At 40.3% G+C, this 26,426-nt stretch overlaps 1 protein-coding gene and 1 pseudogene across 8 annotated transcripts in view; one reads left to right on the top strand and one right to left on the bottom strand.

The window, feature by feature from the left end:
* ACBD5 (acyl-CoA binding domain containing 5) overlaps window positions 1–26,426 on the top strand; it is a 93,928-nt gene that overhangs the window by 30,056 nt on the left and 37,446 nt on the right. For 6 of the 8 annotated variants that reach the window (XM_059183868.1, XM_059183863.1, XM_059183862.1 and 3 more), the window contains 3 exons: window positions 2,767–2,966; window positions 6,636–6,680; window positions 7,011–7,120. In XM_059183868.1, the coding sequence (XP_059039851.1) occupies window positions 2,767–2,966; window positions 6,636–6,680; window positions 7,011–7,120 (355 nt within the window). Of the gene's footprint in view, window positions 1–2,766; window positions 2,967–6,635; window positions 6,681–7,010; window positions 7,121–12,939; window positions 14,918–26,426 lie in introns of those variants that run through there. The other 2 variants (XM_059183866.1, XM_059183867.1) reach the window with 2 other exon arrangements.
* Window positions 25,401–26,166, bottom strand: LOC131838137 (small ribosomal subunit protein eS1-like; annotated as a pseudogene).

The following is a 26,426-nucleotide window of genomic DNA, read 5'->3' as shown; positions in this document are numbered from 1 at the left end:
AAAACAAATGAAGACATGGGGGAAAAAAGAGAGAATTAATGGTATTAAGGAAATTATCATTTAGGATACCTGGGTGGCTCAGTTGGTTAAGTGTCTACCTTTGGCTCAGGTCAGGATCCTGGGGCCCTGGGATGGAGTCCATGCTCAGTGGGGAGTCTGCTTCTCCCTCAAGCTTTGGCCCTCCCATCTGCCCCCCTCCCCCCTGCACCCCTCTCCCCTGCTCTTACACTTTCGTGCACACACTCTCTCAAATAAGTAAATAAAGTCTTTAAAAAAAAAAAGAAAATTATTGTTTAAACAATAGCCATTTACACATGCACCAAATTGTACATATTTAACAAAGAAGAGAAAGATCACAACATATTTTTAGAGCCTTGGATTCAAGTGCCTTCCTTTAAGCAATTTACCAAAATTGTATGTGTGAAGGGCTTCCTATTTATAACCTGACTTCACCCAACCTATAAAACAGCACAACTCCAAGCAAATCACAGGGGTCCATAAAGTGCCAGACCCTGAAGTTAAACTTCATGAGCTTCGCAGTAAATCTGCCTCAGTATTGAAGAAATATTATTGAGCTGTTCTTTGTCAGGCTCTGTTCTGGGTTCCTGGGGATGCTGAAGAGAATGAGACTGTCTCTCCTTCCACAGAGCTCCTATTCTAGTAAAGGGGAGCTGACAGTGAATAAGTAAATAATTCAGATTGGTTGCAAATGATGAAAAGTGCTGCGAAAGAAAAAAAATGAGTAACTGGGTCAAATGGCTGGAGGTGGAGATTACTGTAACTTGGGAATGGTCTGATTGATCCTGTCTTTGTGAGGGCTGGTTTGAAAGCTAATATAGTAAAGTGAGCAGAGACGGGAGTAATTCTCTAGGGTCTTGCATAGCCACCGACAGGCCCTCACAGAATATCTTAATCTCTTAAGGATGCAGGAAAAAAACTAAGCCTCTGATCAGATTTCCCACTTTTTTCCCCCTTGTAAATTCCATTCCAATAGATGAAGTGGTCCTTTCTTGAAGAACCACTTCAAAACTTACTTCCTTTCAACACAAGAGTAGAAGTCTTCTTGAAATGGCATCAAGCACCTCAGTGTTCTCTTGGGGTTTAACCTGGCAAACAGCCCCAATTCTGTTTCTCTAACAAGTCCACTTTTACAAAAACACTGCTGGATGCAAGCTTACCTTTGGGAATCCTGCTTCAGGGCAACGAGATAAACAGGTTCCTCTTTATTGTTTAAAACAAAAGGAAACTGGGTGCCTGGGTGGCTCAGTGGGTTAAAGCCTCTGCCTTCAGCTCAGGTCATGATCCCAGAGTCCTGGGATCGAACCCCGTTTTGGGCTCTCTGCTCATTTGGGAGCCTGCTTCCTCCCCTCTCTCTGCCTGCTTGTGATTTCTCTCTCTGTCAAATAAATAAATAAAAAATCGTAAAAACAAACAAACAAATAAACAACAACAAAAAACCTCTACAAAGTTGTCATCCTTTGACCCAGTAATTCTTTTTTGATTCTCTTTTTCCTAAAGAAGTCAGTAGAAATTTGGGCAAGAATTTATATAGAAAGGCATTCATGACAGTGTAATCTATAAGCACAAAAATTGGAATCATCCTAATTATCCAAACTTGGATAATAATTATGTAAATTACTGCATGGTCTTATGGGGAATTAATTTATGTAGCTGTTGTAGTGTTTTTGAAATAAAATTTAATGATGCAGATAAATGTTGATGATTTTTTTTTAAAAGAACGCCAAATCTTGTGTTAGGGGTAATATCATGCCAATTCTATAAATATATGTAGAGGAAAAATAACGGATGGTTAAATAACAAAGTCTTAATAGTAGTGACAAGTAGAATTTATAACAAGAAAAATACATTAAAAAACCTCTTGAGAGATTTACAATGCAATAAATTAAAAAATGACCAAAAAGGAAAACATAGCTATTTAGTGTAGCTTTTAATACTCTAAAAAAGTAGTCTTCAGGGACTCCTGGGTGGCTCAGTCAGTTAAGCGTCTGCCTTCGGCTCAGGTCATGATCCCAGAGTCGTGGTATTGGGCCCCTGTCGGGCTCCTTGCTCAGCAGAGAGCCTGCTTCTCCCTCTCTCTCTCCCTGCTGCTGCCCCACTTGTGCTTGCTCATGGTCTCTCTCTCTCTGACAAACAGATAAATAAAATCTCAAAAAAAAAAATGCAGTCTTCAAATTTTTTCCATCTTGTTACCTTATTAGTAAGGAATTTTTGAGAATGCACCCCAAATATGTAAATTATGTGTGAATTATATGCATTTAGTCATGTACTGGTGTACTAAGTACATTATAAAACCTTAACAAGGAAAACTTCGGGTATATCAATATAAATAGAAGCTTATGTATCTACTATTTTGCTCCCGGTATTTTGTGTACGTCCTGATTGCTTGCACTCCGCTTTGGAGATTTAGACCTCAAAGAAATAACAGAGGAAAATGAGTAAAGTGCACTGCTGCTTCTTTTATAAGAATTATTTAAGGCTACCTTGAGGCTCCTGGGTGGCTCAGCTGGTTGGGCATCTGCCTTCGGCTTGCGTCATGATCCCGAGATGGATCCTGAGATGGTCCCGAGATAGAGACCGCAGCGGGCTCCCTGTTCACGGGGAACCTGCTTCTCCCTCTCCTCCCTGCTCGTGCTCGCTCTCTCTCCAATAGATAAATAAAATCTCTATCTCCAATAGATATCTTTAAAAAATCTTAAAGAAATCTTAAAAAAAATAAAACTACCTTATTTTGCTCTCTTAAAATAGGGCATAGAATGCCACACATGAGCGAAGGATCCAAGGGTCGGCAAGTAGGAAGCGGAGGTGATGGGGAACGCTGGGGCTCCGACAGAGGGTCAAGAGGCAGCCTCAATGAACAGATAGCTCTTGTCCTCATGCGCTTGCAGGAGGACATGCAGAACGTCCTTCAGAGACTTCATAAACTGGAAACACTAACGGCTTCACAGGTGAGCTTTCAAATTTGTCTTCTTTTACTGCTGATCCTGTGAAATACCATGTAAGTGTAACCTGTGTTGATCAGATTTACACAAATCAATGTAATGTAATGATTAAAAATAAAAAGGCCCTAGGGGCGCTTGGCTGGCTCAGTCGGTAGAGGATGCAATGCTTGATGTCTGGGTTATAAGTTCAAGTCCCAGGTAGGGCAGAGAGATTACTTCAAAAAAATAAAGTAATTTAAAAAATTAAATAAAAAGGATCTACCTTTGAAAATATTGTTTACTTAAGTAAGAGCCTGACCCGGGGTGCCCATGTGACTCCTGATCTCAGGGTTGTTAATTTGATCCCTATGTTGGGTGTAGAGATTAGTTTAAAAAAAAAAAGTCTTGAAAAAAATAAGACGGGCCTGGGACGCCTGGGTGGCTCATTCGGTTAAGCATCTGCCTTTGGCTCAAGTCGTGATCCCAGAGTCCTGCGATCGAGCCCCACATCAGGCACCCTTTTCAGCATGGAGTCTGCTCTTTCTCTCCCTCTGTCCCTACCTCTGCTTGTGCTCTTTCTCTCAAATAAATAAATAAAATCTTAAAGAAAAAAAAGGATTTTATTTTCAAGTAATCTGTTCATCCAACTTGGGGCTCGAACCCTCAACCCCAGCATCAAGAGACCAACACTCCAATGACTGAGCCAGCCAGGGACCTCTTATCAGCTCTTTTTCTCTTATTCTTCCGATACTTAATACTCTACTTTGCCTCCAACATAGTTACTGGTAATTTTACACTCGAAAAATTTTCTATTAAGTGGCACTTAGCTTTGGGGTCAGCCTTTTAAAAATTTTTTTTCCCCAGATATTATTTATTCATTTGTCAGAGAGAGAGAGTGAGCAAGCAAAGCAGGGGGAGTGGCAGGCAGAGGAAGAAGCAGCCCCTAGTCTATGACTTTTTTAGAGTATTTTGTAAATGTTCAATGTCTCTAATGGTATTGAAATTCTGCTAAAAATCCTTTGGATTTTTTTTCTTTAGTTTTCTTTTATATTCTTAGCTTACATAAAGCAAATAAAAAAAAGATGCTCACATGTTAAGGACTTTTCTCCTAAAATTTGCATATTCATTTGGATGAATAAAAGAAATAAATTGATAGAACTAAAAGAAACTTAGTTCAGTACCCCTAGTTCAGCAGACAAAGAAGGTGACATTAGTGGCAGAGCCAACTCTGTAACTAAACTTTTCAGATTTCTCATACAGTGCATTTTCCATCACAGTAAGCTGCCTGAGGTTCATTCACTCAATAAATATAGTTATACATATAAATTTTTTATAAAGATTTTATTTATTTGGCAGGGAGATAGCACAAGTAGGCAGAGTGGCAAGCAGAGGGAGAGGGAGAAGCAGGGTCTCCGCTGAGCAGGGACCCTGACGTGGGGCTTGATCCCAGGACCCTGGGATCATGACCCCAGCTGGAGGCAGATGCTTCATTGAGTGAGGAACCCAGGCGCCGCATAAATAGTTGTTGAATGGGTACACGCCAGATACTTTCCTAGGCAGTAGACATGTAAAGGAAAGGGGAGACAGCACTATGTGGCAGAGCTTGGAACAAACTACCTGCATTCAAATCCTGGCTCCACTGTGTGGTCTTCAGTCAGGTTTCTTTACTTCGCTGTGCCTCAGTTTCCTTATCTATAAAATGGAAATACTAGTGATGCCTGCTTCATAATGCCTGTCTCAAAGTTCAGAAGGTGAAGTAAAATGCATAGTACAGTGCCTGGAACACTCCTGTGACATTTACATATTATCCCATGAGATAATGACTGTGACCGTAATAGCAATTATACCGTAAGCCAGCATGGTTTTTTCTTCCCTCAGGAAGTTCACAGCTTGAGAGAGGTCCTCACTTAAATAATTCTCTGTCTTCATATTTTCTTTGCAATGGTTACAGCTATCTGGGATTTTTCCTTTCAAAAATCTTTAAAAAAAATTCAGTAATTCTTACTTTAATCTAGCAATAGAATGGTGAATAGAACATCTAAATTACATGAAAGCCAGTGATACTGACAAAGGTTCATTTCTCGACGGAACTTGAATCAGACTCCTGAACGTTCCTTAGGCCCGTGTCTTCTCTTCTTCCATGTACAATCCGGTTTTATCAAGAACCTTGCCCAGTCAGTTTAACCATCTGGGCTCCTCATCCTCCACCAGCTCTCTGGTCAGGTCCGAGATCACTCTGGCCCGACTTCAGCAACAATCCTGTTAGGTCGGTTTAGCTAGAATCTACCTTACCCCTGATGTTTCTTATTAGGAATTTTCCATCCACTGATCCCAGCCCTACTCGCTGACATGGAACTCCCCTAGCCCGTGCTGCACTGGGCGTTGAGCCCCTTCTGTCTCCTACCGTAGAAGCCCCCTGTACCCATGAAGAAAGTCCCTTGAAGAAAGTTGTCTGTACTGTGCTTTCACACGTGTCACTGACTTTTTTTTTTTTCAACAACATGTATGGATAAATATCATTAAAGCAAAAAATCACAATGCTTGTTACACAACTAGTCCCAGTGCTACTTAGATGGAAGCAAGGGTACTTAGGAATCTTCATTTGCCTTTCAGACCTTTTATTACTTTGAAAAAAAATCTGCTAATAGTTAGCATTTAATAGTTCTGGCTCTACCTTAGTATTTGTTAGTAATTGCTGCTTTATTTTTTTTTTAAGATTTTTTATTTATTATGTATTTGACAGAGATCACAAGTAGGCAGAGAGGCAGACAGAGAGAGAGGGGGAAGCAGGCTCCCCCGATGAGCAGAGAGCCCGATGCCGGGCTGGATCCTGGGACCCTGGGATCATGACCTGAGCTGAAGGCAGATGCTCAACCAACTGAGCCACCCAGACACCCCTCATACCATTTCTATTAAATTATAATAAATGGAGAAACTAGAGTAATAAATTTCTAACAATTAGTGTAAGGAAACTTGTTTTCTGGGTGAGCCAAGTTGGAATATAAGTTTCCTAAATTAATTTGAAAATTTTCTGCTTAGTTTATACATCTAATTAAAAAACCGACAGTTGTTTCTCCCCTCAGAAAATGTAACTATGTGAAGTGAGGAATGTGTTAATTAACTTGATTATAGTAATCATTTCACAATGTATATATGTACCAAATCATCACATATATATGTATTAATTATAGCTTAAATTATATCTTAATAAAGCTGGAGAAAATTTAAAAACAAACCTATAACACTAACAGTTCATTTCTCATATTTATCATACCTCTTGTGGTGTAACTTAACATGAATTTTCAAAACAGATCTTCAGATATGATTTATAATTTTCATAATAAGGCTGTGGTTCTCAGATGTGTTTGTAAATTGGTAATTTTTTTGAAATTAAAGAAGAAGAAAAATTTACTAGGTAATTTAATAACAATATAAAAGAAGTAATGGTTTAGATAAGTTTGAGGTTTTATTTTGATAATTTTATATAATTTGAACTATTAATATAAAATGTCAAAGGTGTTAATTTGGCTAGCAATTTAGGGACCTTGTTATTTTGCCAGTATGGGTTTCAGGACAACAAAGCATGGTTCACAGAATGAACTAATATTTTAGCCTTTAAAAAAAATTGGAAATATAAAAATTAATATTTTTTTCTCATTATTGTCAAAGCTGAATCACTTTCATTTGTATTTATAGGCAAAATCATCAACATTACAGAGCAGTAATCAGCCTCCCTCACAGGTAAGAAAGTCTTTTCTTAAATCTAAGTCCCAAGGTTTCAAATAACTTAAGATGAATTTAGATTATATGAGGTTCTTAAAGTATTCCAAATGAAATCTACCCTGAAGAGCTTTGAAGTGAAACTATATTTGCTGTGTGTTTAAGTCTAAAGTATTCCTGAAAGTCTGCTTACTGAATTATGCTCTAAGATACAGAATATCTCCCTTCTGTTTAGCAGGACTGAGGTTTGTTATTAAGTTTTATATTTTTAAAACTAGGAAATATCTGTGTTTTTATGTTTATACATGCAATGTGTAATAGACTTGTGACTAGCTTATTTTATTTCCTCAGAGACCATCTTGGTGGCCCTTTGAGATGTCTCCTGGTGCATTAACTTTTGCTATCATATGGCCTTTTATTGCCCAGTGGTTGGTGCATTTATATTATCAAAGAAGGAGAAGGTAATTTAGTTTTATAATTGACAATAGTGTGCAGAGTCTTAAAGTGTATAGCAGACAGAGCTTTTAATAGCAGTGAAGAGGATAGCTCCATATGGATGTTGTCATACTGAACATTCTGTACCAATCCTGAGACCCAAACTATCTTGGAAATGATATCTAGTGGATTTCTAGGTATCTGTTAGGCTTAAAAAAAAAAAGAAAGTCTGATGCTTATTTTGGCCCTTTGCTAACTTTAAAGGATTATAGACAATGGGTAGGGAGACGAATAATGCCTGGATGCATTATTTCATTTCATTTCAGAGAATTTTTAGCCTGATGGTTGACTATCTAGAAATAGACTTTTCTTTCCTTTCTTTCTTTCTTTCTTTCTTTATTTATTTACTTGACAGGCAGAGATCACGAGTAGGCAGAGAGGCAGGCAGAGAGAGAGAGGTGGAAGCAGGCTTCGGCTGAACAGAGAGCCCGATTCGGGGCTCGATCCCAAGACCCTGGGATCATGACCCGAGCCAAAGGCAGAGGCTTTAACTCACTGAGCCAGCCAGGCACCCCTAGAAATAGAGATTTTTCTAACTTGAGGGCCAAAATTCCAGTTTGGGATGCCAGGAGATGCCTCAAATAGATCTGAGAACATACTGGGACCCTTGAAAGAACTCTTGAGATTGCCTAGGTTAGGAATAACCTGAGGCTCAGTCTCTTGGGTTCAAGAAAATCCTTAAAGCATTTTTTTGAAGACACTATGTAAACTGAATTACTTCACATGGGTGGGCATATTGATCACCGTACCGCTTAACCCACTCCTGGCCTTACTTCCTTTTTGGTGATTTCATCACTATTTCCCATTAAGTAACAACAGACAGGGGAGAAGAAATGGGATATTTGATCATTTTCAGTGCTCTCTAATATATGTGCAGTCAAAACCCATTTTTAAAAATCTCTAAGTTTAAATAATTATGGGGAATGTGGTTCTTCTACCAAAGAACCCAGTTCCCTAGTTAACTATTAACTGTACTCGCTACCAAAAGCCAAAAGGAGACATCTGCCCTTTTCTTCTCTGAAAGGGATAAGCAGCACACTAGTTAGTGCTAATTAGTTAAGTGCTCCTGTGATAATACCTGATGGCAGAGAAACCAAAATGCATCGGGGTTTGGGTGAATCCTTTCAGTCTTCCTGCTTTTCTGCTTACGTTAAGACAGTTTGACTTATGTTCGTAAGAGAACTAAAGTTCCGTGGTACATTCACGTTCTTGGAATACACACGCCCACTTGAAAAAACTTGAGTAGGAGTTCAGAAACAAAAACTGCTCTCACAGTGTTATTTACCTCTTTTCTAAGTCATTTGTATAGCTGTCATTTAAGCTGTGTGGAAGGTGGGTGTCAGGGTTCGATAAACCTTAGTCTAAGTCTTTTCTTTTCTTCTTTTCACACATTTTACATCTCCCATGATGGTTGGGTTTAGTGATACACTGTGTTTTTTTGTTTTGTTTTAAGATTTTATTTAGGAACAGAGAGAGCATGGGGGTGGTACAGGCAGAGGGAAAGGGAGAAGCAGGCTCTCCACTGAGCAGGGAGCCCGACATGGGCTTGATACCAGAACCCTGAGATCATGACCTAAGCTGAAGGCAGATGCTTAACCAACTGAGCCACCCAGGTGCCCCTCACACAGTGTTTTAAATTTTAATTTCCCTGATAAATAAAGGGAAAAAGAAGCCAGTCTCTTTTCACTATGTAGTAAGAGTGCTAGACTCAAGCAGCACGACACAGTGGCACTAAAGTTAGGTGTTGACATATTTTGCAATGTATTTCAAAGTGCCTTTTCATGTTTCCTTTGTTGAAAGTTGAGGATTGGAGACTAGAGGAATTTGGCACAAGACAAAAACCCTGAAGCTTACTTGGGTTAATAATTTGTGTTAGGCTAAAGTTTGTAATAGCTTGTCACTTTATTAAAGACAGAAAAAACAAGGACTGCTTCAGCAGTCACCAAAAACTATGGTTTTTCTGTAAGCATTCTTTTAAGATCCTCCTTACTGATAGACATTTATACCATTTCTCCTAAGTATCCCTTTCAGTTGCTTCCAGATGTCTCTGAATGGAGAAACTCTCCCTATTAATATTCTACTTTGTTTTCGTTGAATCTTCATTAAGTTTTCAATGTGTTAAGTGTTTAGTCTTTCCAAATTACCAATTATTTACCACTGTGCAACTGCATTTTGATGATAGTTGTTTTTTTTTTTTTTAAAGATTTGTTTATTTGAGAGAGAGAGCACGCAGAGGGGAGGGGCAGAGGGAGAAAGAGAGAATCTCAAGCAGACTCCCCACGGAGTCTGATACTGGCCAGTTGAGCTCAGACTCTGAGATCATGACCTGAGCCAAAATCAAGTCTCTGATGCTCAACTCACTGAGCCACCCAGGTGCTCCCGATGAGATAGTTTTTTACCTATTTGTTTATATATGTAACAAATTAACTGGGGTTGAAGGTAGAGTCATTGATATGCAAATATGTTTCAGCCTTGAGGGGACTTAGACATCTTTTCATCTGAAAGTGTGTAGCAATTTTTTAATCTGACAGTTACAGGAATGAAAAATAGAAAACAGTGTATATGGTTTGGAGGAGATGGGTTCTGTGTTAGAGATGAGGAGAAAGATCCAGAAATCCAGTTAGAGTGGCAAAGGTGTGGAAAGGAGTGGGTGTGCCCTATTCATAATAGGGACCGTCCTGTGCCTCGACCTCTCAGTGTCTGGCATGTAGTGGGTTCTCAGTAAATGTGTGCAGAGTGCTTGGCTGAATGCCCACTATTTGTAGGAGTTCACATTGAAGTACTGTATGATATAGAAAGCTTTGTTTTATTTAATTATTTATTTATTAAAAAAAATTTCCCCCCATTTTATTTAATAAATAGGCATCTGGGTACAGGTACCCTGAGAATGTTCCATATATATTTAAAATAAGCAGCTGTCTATTTGTGGTAAACTTTTTGAAAAGATTTTTTTTAAAATATATTTTATTTATTTATTTGACAGAGAGATAGATTATAAGTAGGCAGAGAGGCAGGCAGAGAGGCAGGGGGTGGGGAAGCAGGCTCCCCGCTGAGCAGAGAGCCCGATGCAGGACTCGATCCTAGGACCCCGAGATCATGACCCCAGCTGAAGGCAGAGGCCTAGCCCACTGAACCATCCAGGCGCCCTGAAAAGATGTTTTCTTAAATATCAAAAGTAGTGCGTGAGGTCCACTGCTTGATTTTCTTTTCTCCCCAGTATAGACAAATCTAAATTCAAAGTAAATTGCTCACAGGGTGCCTGGGTGGCTCAGTCTGTTAAGCGTCTGCCTTTGGCTCAGGTCATCAAAGAGGGTCCTGGAATCGAGTTCTGCCTCGGGCTCCCTGCTCAGCGGGGAGTCTGGTCTCCCTCTCCCTCTGCCTGCCGTCCCCCTGCTTATGCACCCTCTTTCTCAAATAAATAAAATCTTAAAAAAAAAAAAAAGTATATTGCTTGCATTATCACTCTGCAGTGGATCAAGAAAAAAAAAAAAAACCCAAAACCAGAAAAGACATTTTTTCTGAATGTGGCATGAACAGTAGCACCTGCAGACTTGTTCAGAAGTTGGCCCTGCGGAGCCTCCTGTGTTTCTGCCTCTTCCCAGGACCCCAGCCTGACCATTCTAGTAAAATGATCCTAAGTAAAATACTAAAAGCCACCCTATTAAGTCCAAAAGACTACTCTTGAGCTATTACTTTGAAGGGAAGGATGTTTGTAACCACTTTTCTTTTTCATTCTGCCCAGGTCCGTAAATACACATGTAAAGTTTTTGGAACACTGAGCTTTCAGTAGAGAGGTTCTAGAAACAGAGTAGGTGTAGGGAGGATCTCTGCATGAACACTCTTCAGGTGGAGCTCAGGGCAGGTGGTCCTGCCTGGAAAAGTCAGGCTTCTGCTTCTTAGGAGGGGAGAAGACCTCATCAGTACCGCTAAGCAGATCCTTGAGCGGGCCGGGCGAAAGGCATGATGTTTCCTTCTACCCTTAATCAGGTGTTTTCTGTAACTTTTCTTCTCTTATCACACATATCCTACATTTTGCAATTTCATTTAAAAAGAAAGAAGGACACAAAGATCTCAGGAAGAGCCTTGAAAAACATTCGAAAGTTCCGAAAATACTGATGGCGATTTGTGTCTATTTCCTTATTACAGGAGAAGATTGAGGGTTCAGAGAGTTGTGTGCTTTTTTGTAAATCTGCAGAGGATTTTGCTTAGTAATCTACATCACATGGGTTCTTAGTAAGTGTTGCTAACTGTTCACCTTCCTGCTAAGGTTTCGCTAAAGCCTCCCTCAGGCTCTTAGTCTTTGGAACCAATCCGCAATTCTGGGGGTGCCTGGGTGGCTCAGTCAGTTAAGCATCTGCCTTCAGCTCGGGTCATGATCTCGGGGTCCTGGGATCCAGTCGCAGCCCCATTTGGGCTCTTTGCTCAGCGGGGAGTCTGCTTCTCCCTCTCCCTTTGTGCCTCGCCCCAGTTCAGGCATGCACATGCTCTCTCTCTCTCTCTCTCTCTCAGATAAAGAAATAAAATCTTCAAGGAAAAAAAAAAAGGGCCACGCACAATTCTGTTCTAGCTCCAGGGGCCTTTTTTTCCCTTTCGTGCCTTGAGGGCTCTCCTTATGTTATGTGAAAGTTGATCTGATTATTTAAAATATCATGCCCGCCAAGGAAGTATACCTAAGAGACTTTCTACAGAAGATACGAGATGATGGTATTATCTAAAATATTACTCCCGCCAAGGAGTTGCATAAGAGCATTTCTCCCAAGGTGAGGAATGAATGTGTGCTGAGAACGTTTCAGCCATTTTGGCATCTTGAGTTCTGAGGAGGGAAGAGAGATTTTATAGCTGTGGGACCTTTCTCAGACTTCCGATCATACGTGAATTGTTTCGACTTGTGCTAATAAGCCTACCCTTCTCCAGTCACTCATTCACTCTGCTATCAATAAAACTGTCATACTTTGCCTTCCAAATTGTTAGTTTTTATGTCTCCTCCCGACCCCCAAGCTAACCTGAGAGCTCTCTTGAAAGTTGAGAGCCTGACTGACTCATTTATGTTTGAATCCCTAGTGCTTGGCACAGTGCCTGGAAAGTAAAAGACACAAAATATATGTTGATTTTTTTAAAAGATTTTTATTTATTCATTTGACAGCGAGAGATCACAAGTAGGCAGAGAGGCAGGCAGAGAGAGAGGGGGAAGCAGGCTCCCTGCTGAGCAGAGAGCCTGATGCGGGAATTGATCCCAGGACCCCGAGATCATGACCTGAGCTGAAGGCAGCGGCCCAACCCACTGAGCCACCCAGGTGCCCCTATGTTGATTTTTTAAAAAAAAGATTTTTATTTACTTATTTGACAGAGAGAGAGAGTGCATCAGTAGGGGGAGCGGCAGTAAGAGTGAGAGGGAGAGACAGGCTCCCCGCTGGGCAGAGCACCCTATCCGGGACTTGATTGTAGGACCCTGGGATCATGACCTGAGCTGAGGGCAGACGCTTAACTAGTTGAGCCCCCTATGCGCCCCAGCATGTGTTGATTAAATGAATAGTCTAGGTTATACATCTATCAGGCTTTGTAATCTTACTCAGCTTTTTTGTTTCACAGCGCTTTCAAGTTATAAAATAATTCCCAGAACTCTGAATTGCATTAAGCAAACTTAGAAAAGGATGAGAAGTAATTTCTTAAAGACTGTTGGTAATTTTATGGTTTGCTACTGAATGTGAATATTATTATATGTGATTGTTCAGAGAATTCTCTGGCATGGATGTGTTTTGTATTCAGGTTGCATTTATATTTATAGGAAATTGGTTTTTACTTTCTTTTAAAAGAAAACTGAACTGAAGGAAATGGTATTTTACCCAAGAAGACTACTGGGCCTGAATGACCTCAGAATGAAATGGAATGTGGAGCTCACGAGAAATCTCAGTTTGTGATGATTACACTTCATTTTGTCGTCCAATAGTTTGGTTTGTGTACATATATACATATATATATTTTGCACTGCACAAATGATAACATTTTAAGGACTAATATTGCTGATACTTGAATAATTAATCTCAACTAGGTTATAAGTAGCATACATAGATTTGCCCTACCCTTGAACTTGAAGGACATTAAATTATTAATTATTGTTTGGTAACATGTTTACCTGATTATCTCCCATAGAGAACTATAAGCTGCTTTTCCAAGGTACAGTTGTGATTAATGAGATGAGATTTATAACTGGATATTTTTAATTTTCTAAATTAACTATGAGGAAGAATGCAAACCAGGCGTGAATTTCAAATGAGATTAAATCAACTTTCTATCTTAGTCACTGAATTGCCATGCCAAGGAGTAGAAAACTGCTGGAAGAATGTTCTCCACATCCAGTCTGTGGGCTGCCCCTCATCTCTCCTGGCATTCATAGTGCTGACTTAGTGTTTAGGCATCGTTATTATAGAGTAGAGCCCTACGTACGAGGCTTACTTTTTACACATGAACACAAACTAGACATTACTCGCTGACAGGGATGATGAAGAATTGGCTTCAAGTAGGTCTGAAAGTATACTCTGAGCCTGTAGATCATTGATAAGATTTTATTCTATCATATACATTTATTCCTTTGTAATCGCTTTTCTTTAACTGAGGATATCTTGTTTCTGCTTCATAGGGTGCTTTGAAATATAAAATGAAAACTTATTTATACTGTTTTTACAAAGGTCAAAAAGGAAACACATGAAAATCACTTTTCTGCAACTGGCAAACTACACAGACGGGACTCTTAACCTCCTAGTGCCTCCGTTTTTCCTTCGGGGTATAATATTTGAGATACACCTATTTCACAGGGGTGATGGAAGGATTTGCAAGTTGACAGGCTCTGTGCTTCCATATGAGTAAGGCACACCCAACTAATGTAAACCTAAATGTCCCCCCCACCCCATTTAGACTAAAAAGACTGTACTTTGGATCCGTGAAGGCTTTGTTTGGGATCACTCCTCCTGTAAACCTTCCAAAACTCCACTCATTTAGATGTACCTTGTACCATAAAGATGTCTCTCATTCGAAGGCATAGTAGCAAATAATTTTTAAGCATTCTCGGTATGTATGATGTTGGGTTAAGCATTGTGTGTTCAGAGTGTTTTCAATAAGAAAGTAATCCATCCCTAGGATAGAGGGTGGTTCTGTGTTTGCTTGAAGAAAAAAGTATAAGAATACAATTTGCTTTCCCCAGACTCTTTTTCCTTATTTTTTTTCATGTAACTTGGTATTTTTAATTTTTCAGTCACATCTTGATTAAAATGCATCTATCTAAAGGGATTACTAATATTTGCTTTTTAAAAACTGTTCTCTAGTTATTTAGGGGAAAAAAATGAAGCAAGTAACTGAGTTATATGTAAAAATAAGATTTAGACCTGTGGATCAGGGATTATTTTAAAAAATTAGATTATCAATTTGGTATCAAAATGGTGGCTTTTCTCATTAGTAAATAAATTAACTAAATGTAAATTAAGAATGTAAGCAGTTGTAATTTATTACAGGCAGTGGGAGGTGACTAACTCCTAGGGATAACCATTTGTATCCTATTCCAAAGTCTTATTTTATAGTTTGAACAGCACTTTGCACACAGTTCTTATATATATAAGTAAAGATGTAATTATAGGATATAGCGTTACTGCTTTGTTTAACAAGAACCTCATTTAAAATTTTAAATTGACAGCTGGTATTTTTTTAATGATCTACTTCTTTTCTGTTTCTTTATTGTAAAACTATGTTAAAAATAAAAGGTTAATGAGAAATGTCATGGTTTTTATCGCTTGTTACTGGGAATTCATAGAAAGTAATCATGCCCTTTCAGAATAGAGCCACGCGGGGGTATAGCTCAGTGGTAGAGCATTTGACTGCAGAATAGAGCCACGCTATTAGATACAATTTTATAAAAGTCCAAAAGTGGGATAAAGCAGAACTCCTTTAGTCATGTGGTTGAGAGTGTTATTGATCCAGTCAAAACCTTAGTTTCCGTTCTTTGACCAAGAACGGAATGGATGGCTTCCACCAGCCACTCAGTGCACCTGTACTCAGCCGAGGTATCTTAAATATAAACAGTTGGTCCTGGGTAGAATATTTTGAGAAGATTTGTGTTTTTTTGGTGTGTTCTTTTTTCTTTAAAGATTTTATTTATTCATTTGAGAGAAAGAGCACAAATGGGGAGTTGGGGGAGAAAGAGGATGGAGAGCAGGAGCCCCAGTGTGGGGCTAGTCCCAGGACCCTGGAATCCCAACCCAAGATGGAGGCAGATGCCTCACCAGCTGAGCCACCCAGACACCCCTGTGTTTGTTTTTTATAGAATTCTTTTTTTTTTTTAAAGATTTTATTTATTTATTTGACAGAGAGAGATCACAAGTAGGCAGAGAGAGAGAGAGGAGGAAGCAGGCTCCCCCTGAGCAGAGAGCCCGATGCGGGACCCGATCCCAGGACCCTGAGATCATGACTTGAGCCGAAGGCAGCGGCTCAACCCACTGAGCCACCCAGGTGCCCCCCTGTGTTTGTTTTTTAAAGATTTTATTCATTTATTTGATAGAGTGAGAGAGAGAGAGCATCAGCAGGGGGAAGGGGAGAAGCAGATTCTTGGGGGTTGATACCAGGGTCCTGGGATCATGAACTGAGCCAAATGCATACGCTTAAACCACTGAGCCACTCAGGTACCCCAGGATTTGTGTTTTTAATACAAATACATAACTTACAACTTCTACAGATGGTGGTAAAAGTGATGTTAGCTATTTGTATCATTTAAGATCCCAGCGTTCTGCAGCACGTCCTAAAAACTGCAGTGACTCTGGATTTTTTTCTCATATATAAGAAGTACACAGGGCACCTGGGTGGCTCAGTTGGTTAAGCATTTGACTTGGGGTCACGTCAGGGTCCCTGCTCAAGGGAAACTCTGGGCTTCTCCCTCTCCATCGGCCCCTCCCTCCACTCATGTGCTCGAGTTCTCCCACCTCCTCTCTCTCAAATAAATAAATAAATAAATAATCTTAAAAGAAAAAGAAAAAAGTCCAGAGGTAAGACAGGTCGCTTCCACAGTTCAATTAGGGACACAGCTTCCTTCCATTGTCCTGTTCTGCCCTCTTCTTCATGTGGCTCGTGTCATTCTGCTCGACAGATGGCTGCTGCCTGTTAGGTCTGATGTCTGTTGTACAGGCAAAGGAAGATCTTTACCTGATCAAGAACCAGTAACTTCTTGGAACTCACACAGGACACTCTGTCTCCCTATCATTGGCTAGAGCTGGTTTCCTATAGTTACACCCGCTTCTCCCCATGCCTGCCAATCCCCCTGCTTGTTCTCTCTCTGTCTGACAAATAAATAAAATCTTAAAAAGAAAAGAAAAGAAAAGAAAAGAAACTGCCAAAATGTCTTCTGGAATGGCTGTACTATTTTTGTATTCCCACCAGTAAGGAAAAGAGTTCTCGTTTCATGTCCTTACCAGCATTTGGTGGTGTCAGTGTTTTGGACTTAAGCTGTTCTTAAGTGTTTGGATTTAAGCTGATGGGTGTGCTGTGGCATCTTGTGATTTCATTCTCTTTCTCTTTGAATTATAGCTTGTAAGTTTGATATGGTAGAGATTCTGGGTCATCTGTCCTGCATCTTGGAGAAGGCTGAGATAATAAGGCCAACATCTGGACCTAAGAACTTAGACCCGAGTCACAGTGAATTCAAGTTAACTCTGAAAACACTACTCTTTTCTTAATACAATTTGCTTACATGGATTAATAAATTTCCCTCGTTACTCAAGGTAGTTTCAGTTAGGTTTTGAACATTTGCAGCAGCCAGGGGCCTGACTACTATAGACACCTCTTGTTTCTCCAGATGGATGTGGGGTGCAGGCTTTGGAGCCGCACTGTCTAGGTTAGAATTGTTGTGTTTCGGTTTCCTCATGTATAAAACTTGGATAATAATATCATAGGGTTAATACATGTAGAGAACAGTGCTCAGGATACAGTAAGTACTTAGTAACTGATAGCTATTGTGATGGTAATACCATTTTGATCATTTCACTATCAGTCCTTTTATAGAAGTAGGACAAGAAGACATAAAATCCAATTCCTGTTCACAGGTTTTGAAAGTGCTATAAAAAAGATAGACACTGCAAATGTCAGTGCAAGGGTACTTTTTTTTTTTTTTTTTTTTAAAACAAGAGCCAGTCTTCTTCATTTATCCTCTGGATGTTATCCCTTTCTTCAAGGATTTTTACCATATTTTTCTTCCCTGGAAGCAGCTATTTTCATCACTTTTGGTTGATTTTTTTTGGAGGGGTACTTACCTCCAAGGTTCTAAATACTATTTTTGAACCGGTACTCTTTGATCCTTGTGTGAGGAATTATTTGTTTACTTTCCACCACTGAAATCGAAGATCTCATCGTTTTTCCTTCCTTTACATTCATTGTATGTCCTTTTCATTTCCCTACCTCTGAAATATAGCTTGTCAAAACTGAAGGGTCTAAGATTGTGTGCTGCTTGGAAGCTAGCAAGTTTGCCTGGCACAGGCTTAGGGATGCTAGTAGAGCGAAGGAGGGTTTATTACACAGAGCAATGTAGCAGCGAGAGTACTGGCATCTCAGTACTGGTACTCCCAGCCCCAGCCTCCACAGGGCGACACGGGAGGCCATGTGGCACCTGTACATGCAGTGGGCGTGCTTTACAGGAGGGGAGCCCTGACTTGAGGGAACCCGAATCTTTTGTAAGGGGTAGTAAGCAGGCCTGAGCTTTACTCCAGATAGAGACCTATCTTTATTATATTAGTAACTACTCTGCATATACTGCACAAGGAGATACAATCTCTGTCTTCCGAGGCTGTTCGGCATACAAACATCCTTGAAAATACAGTCCAGAATAAAGGGCATTTCTCATGTCCTTATTCACACGACATGAGAAATGCAAGAGCCATGGAGAATTTTGGTATTCTCACACCTTTGTATTACAATACATTTGTACTACATTACATTTGTGTTATAATTATGGTTAGATCAATATTTATGGTTCACATTATTAGGACCTTATCAACGTTTTTCACAGGTGAGCAATTTATTAAACTGTGATCATTTTCCCTTTCTTGCACAGCTTTTTGTTATTGCTGGAGATAATAGTCTTATTTTATTTTTAAGTAGGTTCCATGCCCAATGTGGGGCTTGAACTCATCACCATGAGACTAAGAGTCACATACTCTACTAACTGAGACAGCCAGGTGCCCCAATAGTCTTCCTCTTTCATTTGTTTAGTTTTCTTTATGTTTATCAAAAATTAAAACCCCCAATTCTTCCCTAGTTGTCTAAATAACCTTCAGGTACTGAAGCTGAAAGGCTGTGCCCTATGCCTGGCATACAGCTTTTATCCCAGCCTCACACTTGACCATCATCTGTGAGGGGCCATTTTACTTCTCTCCTCTGTTGGATAGTTGGCTTCCCCTATTCCATGTGTTATCTTGGTTTACCACCCCATTTTGATGGAGCATGATTTCCAGAATCTTCCTGAGAAAGGGTTCACAAGAGCTAAACATTTGGAAACTCTGTACATGTGAAAATGTCTTTATTCTTCTGTTTCTAAAGTTTGAAGACATTGCTTGGTTGACTTTTTGTTTGCAGTTGTAACGATTAAGAAGCTTGAAGACACGTCAGATGCTTCCTTTTTTCCCCCACTCTCACACCCCTACTATGCTCACAACGCTTCTGACACAAGCTGGGTGTCCTACAATTGAACTCAATTCTGACTTGTTCTCCCTGGAGGTTGTGTCAGATCCTGCAGCGTAAGGGCTCAATCCCAGAAGACTGCCTCCCCCCTTCCCCTTTAGATGCCAGTCCCAAGTCCCAAGTTGACATCTGTGCTTCAGAGTGTTCAGCCATAAACTAGATGTTCCTGTGACCACCTCCTCACCTTTGATTCATTTGCTAGCACAGCTCACAGAACTCAGGGTAACAGTTTACTGCTTACCAGTTTATTATGAAAGGACATGGTGAATATACAGATGGAAGAGATGCATAGAGGACAGTGGGAAAGGGTACAGACATCCCACGCCCTCTCTAGACATGCTGTTCTCCCAGCAACCACCACGTCTTTGACCCAGAAGCTCTCTTGACCCTCTACTTCTGAGATTTTTTTTTTAAAGATTTTATTTATTTATTTGACAGAGATCACAAGTAGGCAGAGAGAGAGGAGGAAGCAGGCTCCCCGCTGAGCAGAGAGCCCGATGTGGGGCTCGATCCCAGGACCCCAGGATCATGGCCTGAGCCGAAGGCAGAGGCTTTAAGCCACTGAGCCACCCAGGCGCCCCTACTTTTGAGATTTTTATGGAGGCTTCACTATATAGCCATGATGGATTAACTCCATTTCCAGCCCCTCTTCCCTCTCTGGAGAATGGGGTTGGGACTGAAAATTCCAAGCTTGTAATCATGGCTTGGTCTTTCTGGCAACCAGTCCTCACCTAGGAGTCATCAGAACAGAAGACACTCCTGTCACCCAGGAAATTCTAAGGGATTTAGAAGCAAAAACTGGGGCCAAAGACCAGATACGGGAACAAAAGGTGCTCTTACTGCTCTTATCACTTATGAAATTATAAGGATTTTAAGAGCTCTGTGCCAGGAACCAGGGACAGTGGTCAACATATATATATTTTCTATTATTTCACACCAGTCTTATGTCTTCCTTTTTTTTTTTTTTTTTTTAAGATTTTATTTATTTATTTAACAGAGAGAGAGATCACAAGTAGGCAGAGAGGCAGGCAGAGAGAGAGAGGAGGAAGCAGGCTCCCCGCTGAGCAGAGAGCCCCATGTGGGGCTCGATCCCAGAACCCCAGGACTCTGAGATCATGACCTGAGCCGAAGGCAGAGGTCTTAACCCACTGAGCCACCCAGTTGCCCCTTATGTCTTCCTTTTTGAATGCTTATAAGGCCTTCTGCTCCAGTGTCTGAAATTTCATTGCTATAACTTAGTATCCAAAGGAAAGGTATTTGCTACAATGATGCTGTGTAACAAATGACCCCAAAGCTCATTGCTCTATAAGTCTTTTTCTCTTACTCATGGGTCTCTGGGTAGGCTGTGCCCAGGCCAGTGTCATTAAAAAGGTTTGTCAGAGCAAGGCTTTGGTTTGAGTTCAGTTCTCTTCCATGTGCCTCCTCTTCCTACCTGGACCAGCATGTGTAATGTCTACTAACCTTCTATCAACCAAAGCAAGTCATGTGGCCACGCCCAGTTTTGGAGTAAATTTATTCCAACCACTGTAGTGAGAACACTGCACTTTTACATGAGGAAGGGTGTAGAGTGGATTGGAAACAATAATGCAATCTACCTCAGTAGACTGTTCTTTCTTTGTGCTGGGCATTCGCTCTCCCAATCTACAAATTTATGACCTTCAGTGCTGAACATGTTCTTGGTTGATTTCCTTAATAATTTCTTTTCTATTTCTCTGTTCATCTCTCTGGAGCTCCTATTATTTGGATATTGAACCACTAAACTAAACAAGTACTTGAAATTTATCGTCTCTCCTATTTTCCATCTTTATCTTTTTACTGTTCTGGAAGATTTCTTTAACTTTGAACTTTTCTATTTAGTTTTTATTTCTACTCCCATTTTTTTTTTAATGCTTTAAATTATTCTTTTCTTTATAGTATACAGTAAGCCATATCCTTTAAAAATCTCTCTGGGGATACTAATGATAATACTTTTAAAGTTTTCTCTGTTTTTGTAGACTGTTGCCCTAAATACTTTTTCTCCAAATTGTTTTGGTCTATATATTTAAAAAGACTTTCCTCAGGCATCCAGGAATCTTTGGTGGTTTGTTCATATTTGTAAGAGACTAAAAGCTGATTAGAGGCTCTAAGTGGGGCTTAGATACAGTAGGGTTTCACTGAAGGGCTTTCTGTATAAGCTGTTTAAAGTTGGGGAACATCTGTGACACATCTTTGGATTTCTTTCTTTCTTTTTTTTTTTTTCAGTAAGCTCTGCATCTGAGGTGAGGTTCGAACTCATGACCCAGAAATCAAGAATGCTCCACTGACTGAGCCAGCCAGATGCCCCATCTTTGGATATTTTTAAAGATCTCTTGAGATGGTTAAATTCCTGAGAACACTCTACTAATCTACTAATCTCTTGTCTAGAGGTTTAGATCCTTCCTGTCTGCATTCTGGGAGCTGACAGAGTGTTGGGGTTAGAGGGCTGGGGGTCTTTTTGTCTTTTTTTTTTTAAGCTTTTATTTATTTGTCAGAGAGAGAGAGAGAAAGAGAGAGAGCATAAGCAGGGGGAATAGCAGGCAGAAGGAGAAGGAGAAGCAGGCTCCCCACAGAGCAGGGAGCCTGATGCTGGGTTCCATCCCAGGACCCAAGGCTTATGACCCGAGCTGAAGGCAGACACTTAACTGACTGAACCACTCAGGTGTCTCACGGGCTGGGAGGTCTTGGCATTTGGTCTACGTGTTTGTTTAAAGCCCATTTTAGTAATATTTTTGTATTAGATGCCCAACAGAAATGGCAAATTCATTTGGGTATGTTGAGGAGAGTATAACTAAGAGCCTATTTAGAAATAGGCTCTTAGTTAGAGCAGGGCATAAGGAAACCACGAGAAATAGTTTAGTACGATACCAGTTTGCTAGGGCTGCCACAACAAAGTACCATAGGCAAGGTGGCTAAAGCAGTAGTAAAGCAAATTTAGTAGTAAAGCAAATGTATTTTCTCACAGTCTGCAGTCTACAAGTCCAAGATCAGCATATGGACAGGGTGGTTTCTTTTGAGGTCTCTCTCCTTGGCTTATAGATGGCCATCTTTAACCTGCAACTTCACAGTCTTCCCTCTGTATCTGTCCTAATCTACTTTTTTTTCTTTTTTTAAGATTTTATTTATTTATTTGACAGAGAGAGAGAGAGATCACAAGAAGGCAGAGAGGCAGGCAGAGAGAGAGGAAGGGAAGCAGGCTCCTGCTGAGCAGAGAGCTCGATGCGCAGTTTGATCCCAGCACCCTGGGATCATGACCTGAGCCGAAGGCAGAGGCTTTAACCCACTGAGCCACCCAGGCGCCCCCTAATCTACTTTTCTTATAAGGATGTAGTCATTTGGTACACGGCCCACACTAATGGCCTCATTAAACTCAAGTATCTCTTTAAAAGACTTAAAATACACTTACAGTCTGAGGTACTGAAGGTTAGGACTTCAACATTTTGGGATGACACAGATCAGATCGTGTAACAGGTACCTTGGGAGGTTGTAACAGTGGGTCTCTGTTGCTACCCCCTAGGTCTCCAATGAGGGGAAGGGGCATTATCAGATGCCACAGACAGACTGGGACTGTGGAGACCATTAGTTTATACAAGAGGCAGCCAGCCGACCTGGACCCACCTGTGGGAATTGATATTCCAACCTCGGTTTCTTTCCCTCGGTTTCTCCTGAGATACTCCCAGCAGCGAAATCTAACTGGAAACCAGAGTCTAGGGGAGTGTGTTGATGTAGTCAACACTGGTCAGCTTCCCAGGACATACAGCAGGCTGGAGAAGGGTGCCAAGGGATCTGGAGGGGCAAATGAAAGATCTACAGCACAGTCGGTACCTCTCCTGGGCATGCTCCGTATCCTGTTTACCTACAAAGAGGAAAAACCTACAATATTTGGCAAGAGGGAGGGAGGGCATATTCAGAAGGGTGTGTGCAGTTGTGGGGGGGGGGCTCTAGTATTCTGCTTCTGATATGGAATTCAAGGAATTATTTTAACCACTCCTTTTGACCGTTACTTTGAGATGTTTCTGGTCCCTACTCCTGACTGAACCTATTTGAGGACTTTTGTAGTGTAAACTGGATTTACTTTTAGCTATCTCCAAGACTCCCTGAGGATTTCATTTCCTATGTTTTTACTACTCACCCATTTGTTTTAAAAAATTTTTATTCAAATTCCAGGTAGCTAACATACAGCGTAGTATTAGTTTCTGCTGCACAAAGTAGTGATTCAGCATTCCCATTCATCACCTAGTACTCATCAGAGCAAGTGCCCTCCTTAATCCCCATCACCTGTTTCCCCATCTCCCCACCCATCTCCTTTCTGCTAACCAGCAGTGCGTTCTATACAGTTTAGAGTCTGTTTCTTGGTCTATCTCCCTTTCCCCTTTGCTTGTTTGTTTTGTTTCTTAAATTCCACATATGAGTGAAATCATATGGCATTTGTCTTTGACTGAGTTATTTCAGCTAGTATAATACTCTCTAGTTTTATCCATATCATTGCAAGTGCCAAGATCTCATTCTTTTTGACGCTGAGTAATATTCCTACACACACACAGGCGTGCGCATGCGCACGCCCCCCTCCCCCCACCTCTCGCATTCATCAATAAGTGGACACCTGAGCTGTTTCCATAATTTGGCTATTGTAAATGATGCTGCCATAAACATAGGGGTGCATTAGCCCTTTAAATTAGTATTTTTGTATTCTTTGGGTATATACCTAATAGCACAATTGCTGGATCGTGGGATAGTTCTATTTTTAACTTTTTGAGGAACCTCTATACTGTTCTTCAGAGCTGTTGCACTAGATTGCATTCCTACCAACATATAAAAGGGTTCCCCTTTCTCCACATCCTCACCAACATGTTGTTCTAGTGTTGTGATTTAGCCATTCTGGCAGGTGTGAGGTGACATCTCTTTGTAGTTTTGATTTGCATTTCCCTGATGATGAACGATGTTGAGCATCTTTTCATGTGTCTGTTGGCTATCTGGATGTCTTCTTTAGAAAAATGTCTATTTGGGTCTTCTGCCCATTTTTAAATTGGATTATTTGTTTTAGGGTACTAAGTTGTATCAGTTCTTTATATATTTTGAATACTAACCTTTTATCAGATACATCATTTGCAAATAGCTTTTCCCATTCGGTAGGTTGCCTTTTACTCTTGTTGATTGGTTTCTTTGCTGTGCAGGTTTTTATTATGATGCAGACCCATTAGTTTATCTTGTTTTTGTTGCCCTTGCCTCTGGGGACATATCTAGGAAAAGTTAGTACAATGGTCATCAAAGAGGATACTGCCGATGTTCTCTTCCAGGATTTGTATGGTTTCAGGACTCACATTTAGGTCTCTGTTCCATTTTTAGTTCATTTTTGTCTAGGATGTAAAAAGCTCCAGTCTCACTGCTTTGCATGGTGCTGTTCAGTGTTCCCAACACCATTTATTGAAGAGACTGTCCTTTTCCCAGTGGATATACTTTCCTGCCTTGTTGAAGATTAGTTAACCATATGGTTGTGGGTTCCTTCTGGGGTTTCTATTTTATTCCATTGATCTGTGTGTCCATTTTTGTGCCAGTACCAGTACATGTTTGATTGTAATATAATTTGAAATCCAGAGTCGTGACGCCTCCCACTTTGCTTTTCCTTTTCAACACTGCTTTGGCTATTTGGGGTCTCCTGTAGTTCCATTCATATTTTAAGATTGTTTGTTTTAGCTCTATGAAAAATGCTTTTAATATTTTGATAGGGATTGTATTAAATGTGTAGCCTGCTTTGGGTAGTGTAGATATTTTAACAGTATTTGTTCTTCCAAACAGTGAAGATGGAATATCTTTCCATTTCTTTTTTTTTTTTTTTTAAAGATTTTATTTATTTATTTGAGAGAGAGACAGTGAGAGAGAGCATGAGAGGCGAGAAGGTCAGAGGGAGAAGCAGACTCCCCATGGAGCCGGGAGCCCGATGCGGGACTCGATCCCGGGACTCCGGGACCGTGACCTGAGCCGGAGGCAGTTGCTTAACCAACTGAGCCACCCAGGCGCCCTATCTTTCCATTTCTTTGGTAATCTTCAAATTAATCAGTTTTGTAGTTTTCAGAGTATAGGTCTTTTATCTCTTTGTTTAGGTTTATTTCTAGGTATCTTTTTGTCTTTGGTGAAACCGTAAATGGAATTGATTCCTTAATTTCTCTTTCTGTTGCTTCGTTATCGGTGTATAGAAATGCAACAGGGGGCTCCTGGGTGGCCCAGTTAGTTAAGCATCTGCCTTCAGCTCAGGTCACGATCCGGGGTCCTGGGATTCAGCCCCACTGGCTGCTCCCTGCTCAGCGGGGAGCCTGCTTTTTCCTCTCCCTCTTCCCTTGCCTGTGCTCTCTCTCTCAAATAAATAAAATCTTTCAAAAAAATTCATTTTTACTGCTTTTATACTAGCACTTTTGATCTCTCCTTTCCAATTAGGGTACCCTTTAATATTTCTTGCATGGCTCATTTAGTCTGGAAATTCTTTATCTCTCATTCTATTTTGAATGATAGCCTTGCTGGATAGAGTAATCTATTTTTTTTTTTTTTTAAACATCACAAATAAGGTTTTTTATTTGTCACCATTAAATGTCTGAATTTTAAACAGATTCCTGGACTGGTAGCTCATATCCATCAACTTGTTCAATTTGAGCACCTGTATCATCCCCAGTAGCTTTTCCAGAACTACTACCTTCATCATGAAGCTCCATGTGCTTTCCCAATTCAAACTTGGGCTTCTTCGGCGTTTTTTACTTTTTTAACGAAGACATCATGGAGTGGATAAACAGACTGACAATGTTTTTCTCTATCTTTTCCAATGCTGTCTGGAATCAATTTATTGACCACTACTTTCAAGTCATTTGTCTGAACCTCTTCAGTCATGATCTCCATCATCTTTTTCCGAATTTGGCGGACCTGTTGGTGCTGAGCATAAGAGGTCTTCTGAATCTGATTATTGCGTTTTTTAATAAAATCAACACAAAACAGATGAAGTAAATAACCATTGGTAGTCTTGACATCGACATGAGCTTCAATCATGGTCTGCCATTTTTTGACCATGGAGCACATTTTGTCCTGGATGAGATCCGTGCCATGGAAATTGGGCAGTTTTTGCCCTGAACATCCTCAGTAATTAGCTTGAATTTTCTAAATGCAACTTCATCATTCTGCAGATCAGTAAGGCTCACTTCAAAAAAACGACCCTTGCAGCCATCAGATACAATTACGTTCCTTGAGTTCTTATGACTAATGTTTTTCCAATATTTCTTATATTGAACATAGCTGGTGCTTTCACCAAATCTTTCTTAGAAAACAGATCAACCACTTTCTTCCTGGCTCCCTTTTTGCTGCCTTTTGTAAGGCGCTTGTTCTTCCCGACCACTAGGGCACTGCTCAGGGTGGATAGTTTTCTTGACTGCAGATTTTTCTCCGTTCAGCACTGGAATATAGCACACCACTCCCTTCTGGCTTGCCAAGTGTTTTTTTGGAAAATCTCTGGCTACCCATATGGGTTTTTCCTTGTAAGTTAATGACTTCTTTTGTCTTGTTGCTTTT

This window comes from Mustela lutreola, chromosome 8 (assembly GCF_030435805.1).
Source record: "Mustela lutreola isolate mMusLut2 chromosome 8, mMusLut2.pri, whole genome shotgun sequence".
In the NCBI taxonomy this organism is placed as follows: domain Eukaryota; kingdom Metazoa; phylum Chordata; class Mammalia; order Carnivora; family Mustelidae; genus Mustela; species Mustela lutreola.
The sequence above is the reverse complement of the archived record's forward strand: the minus strand, read 5'-3'. Positions and strand labels throughout refer to the sequence as shown.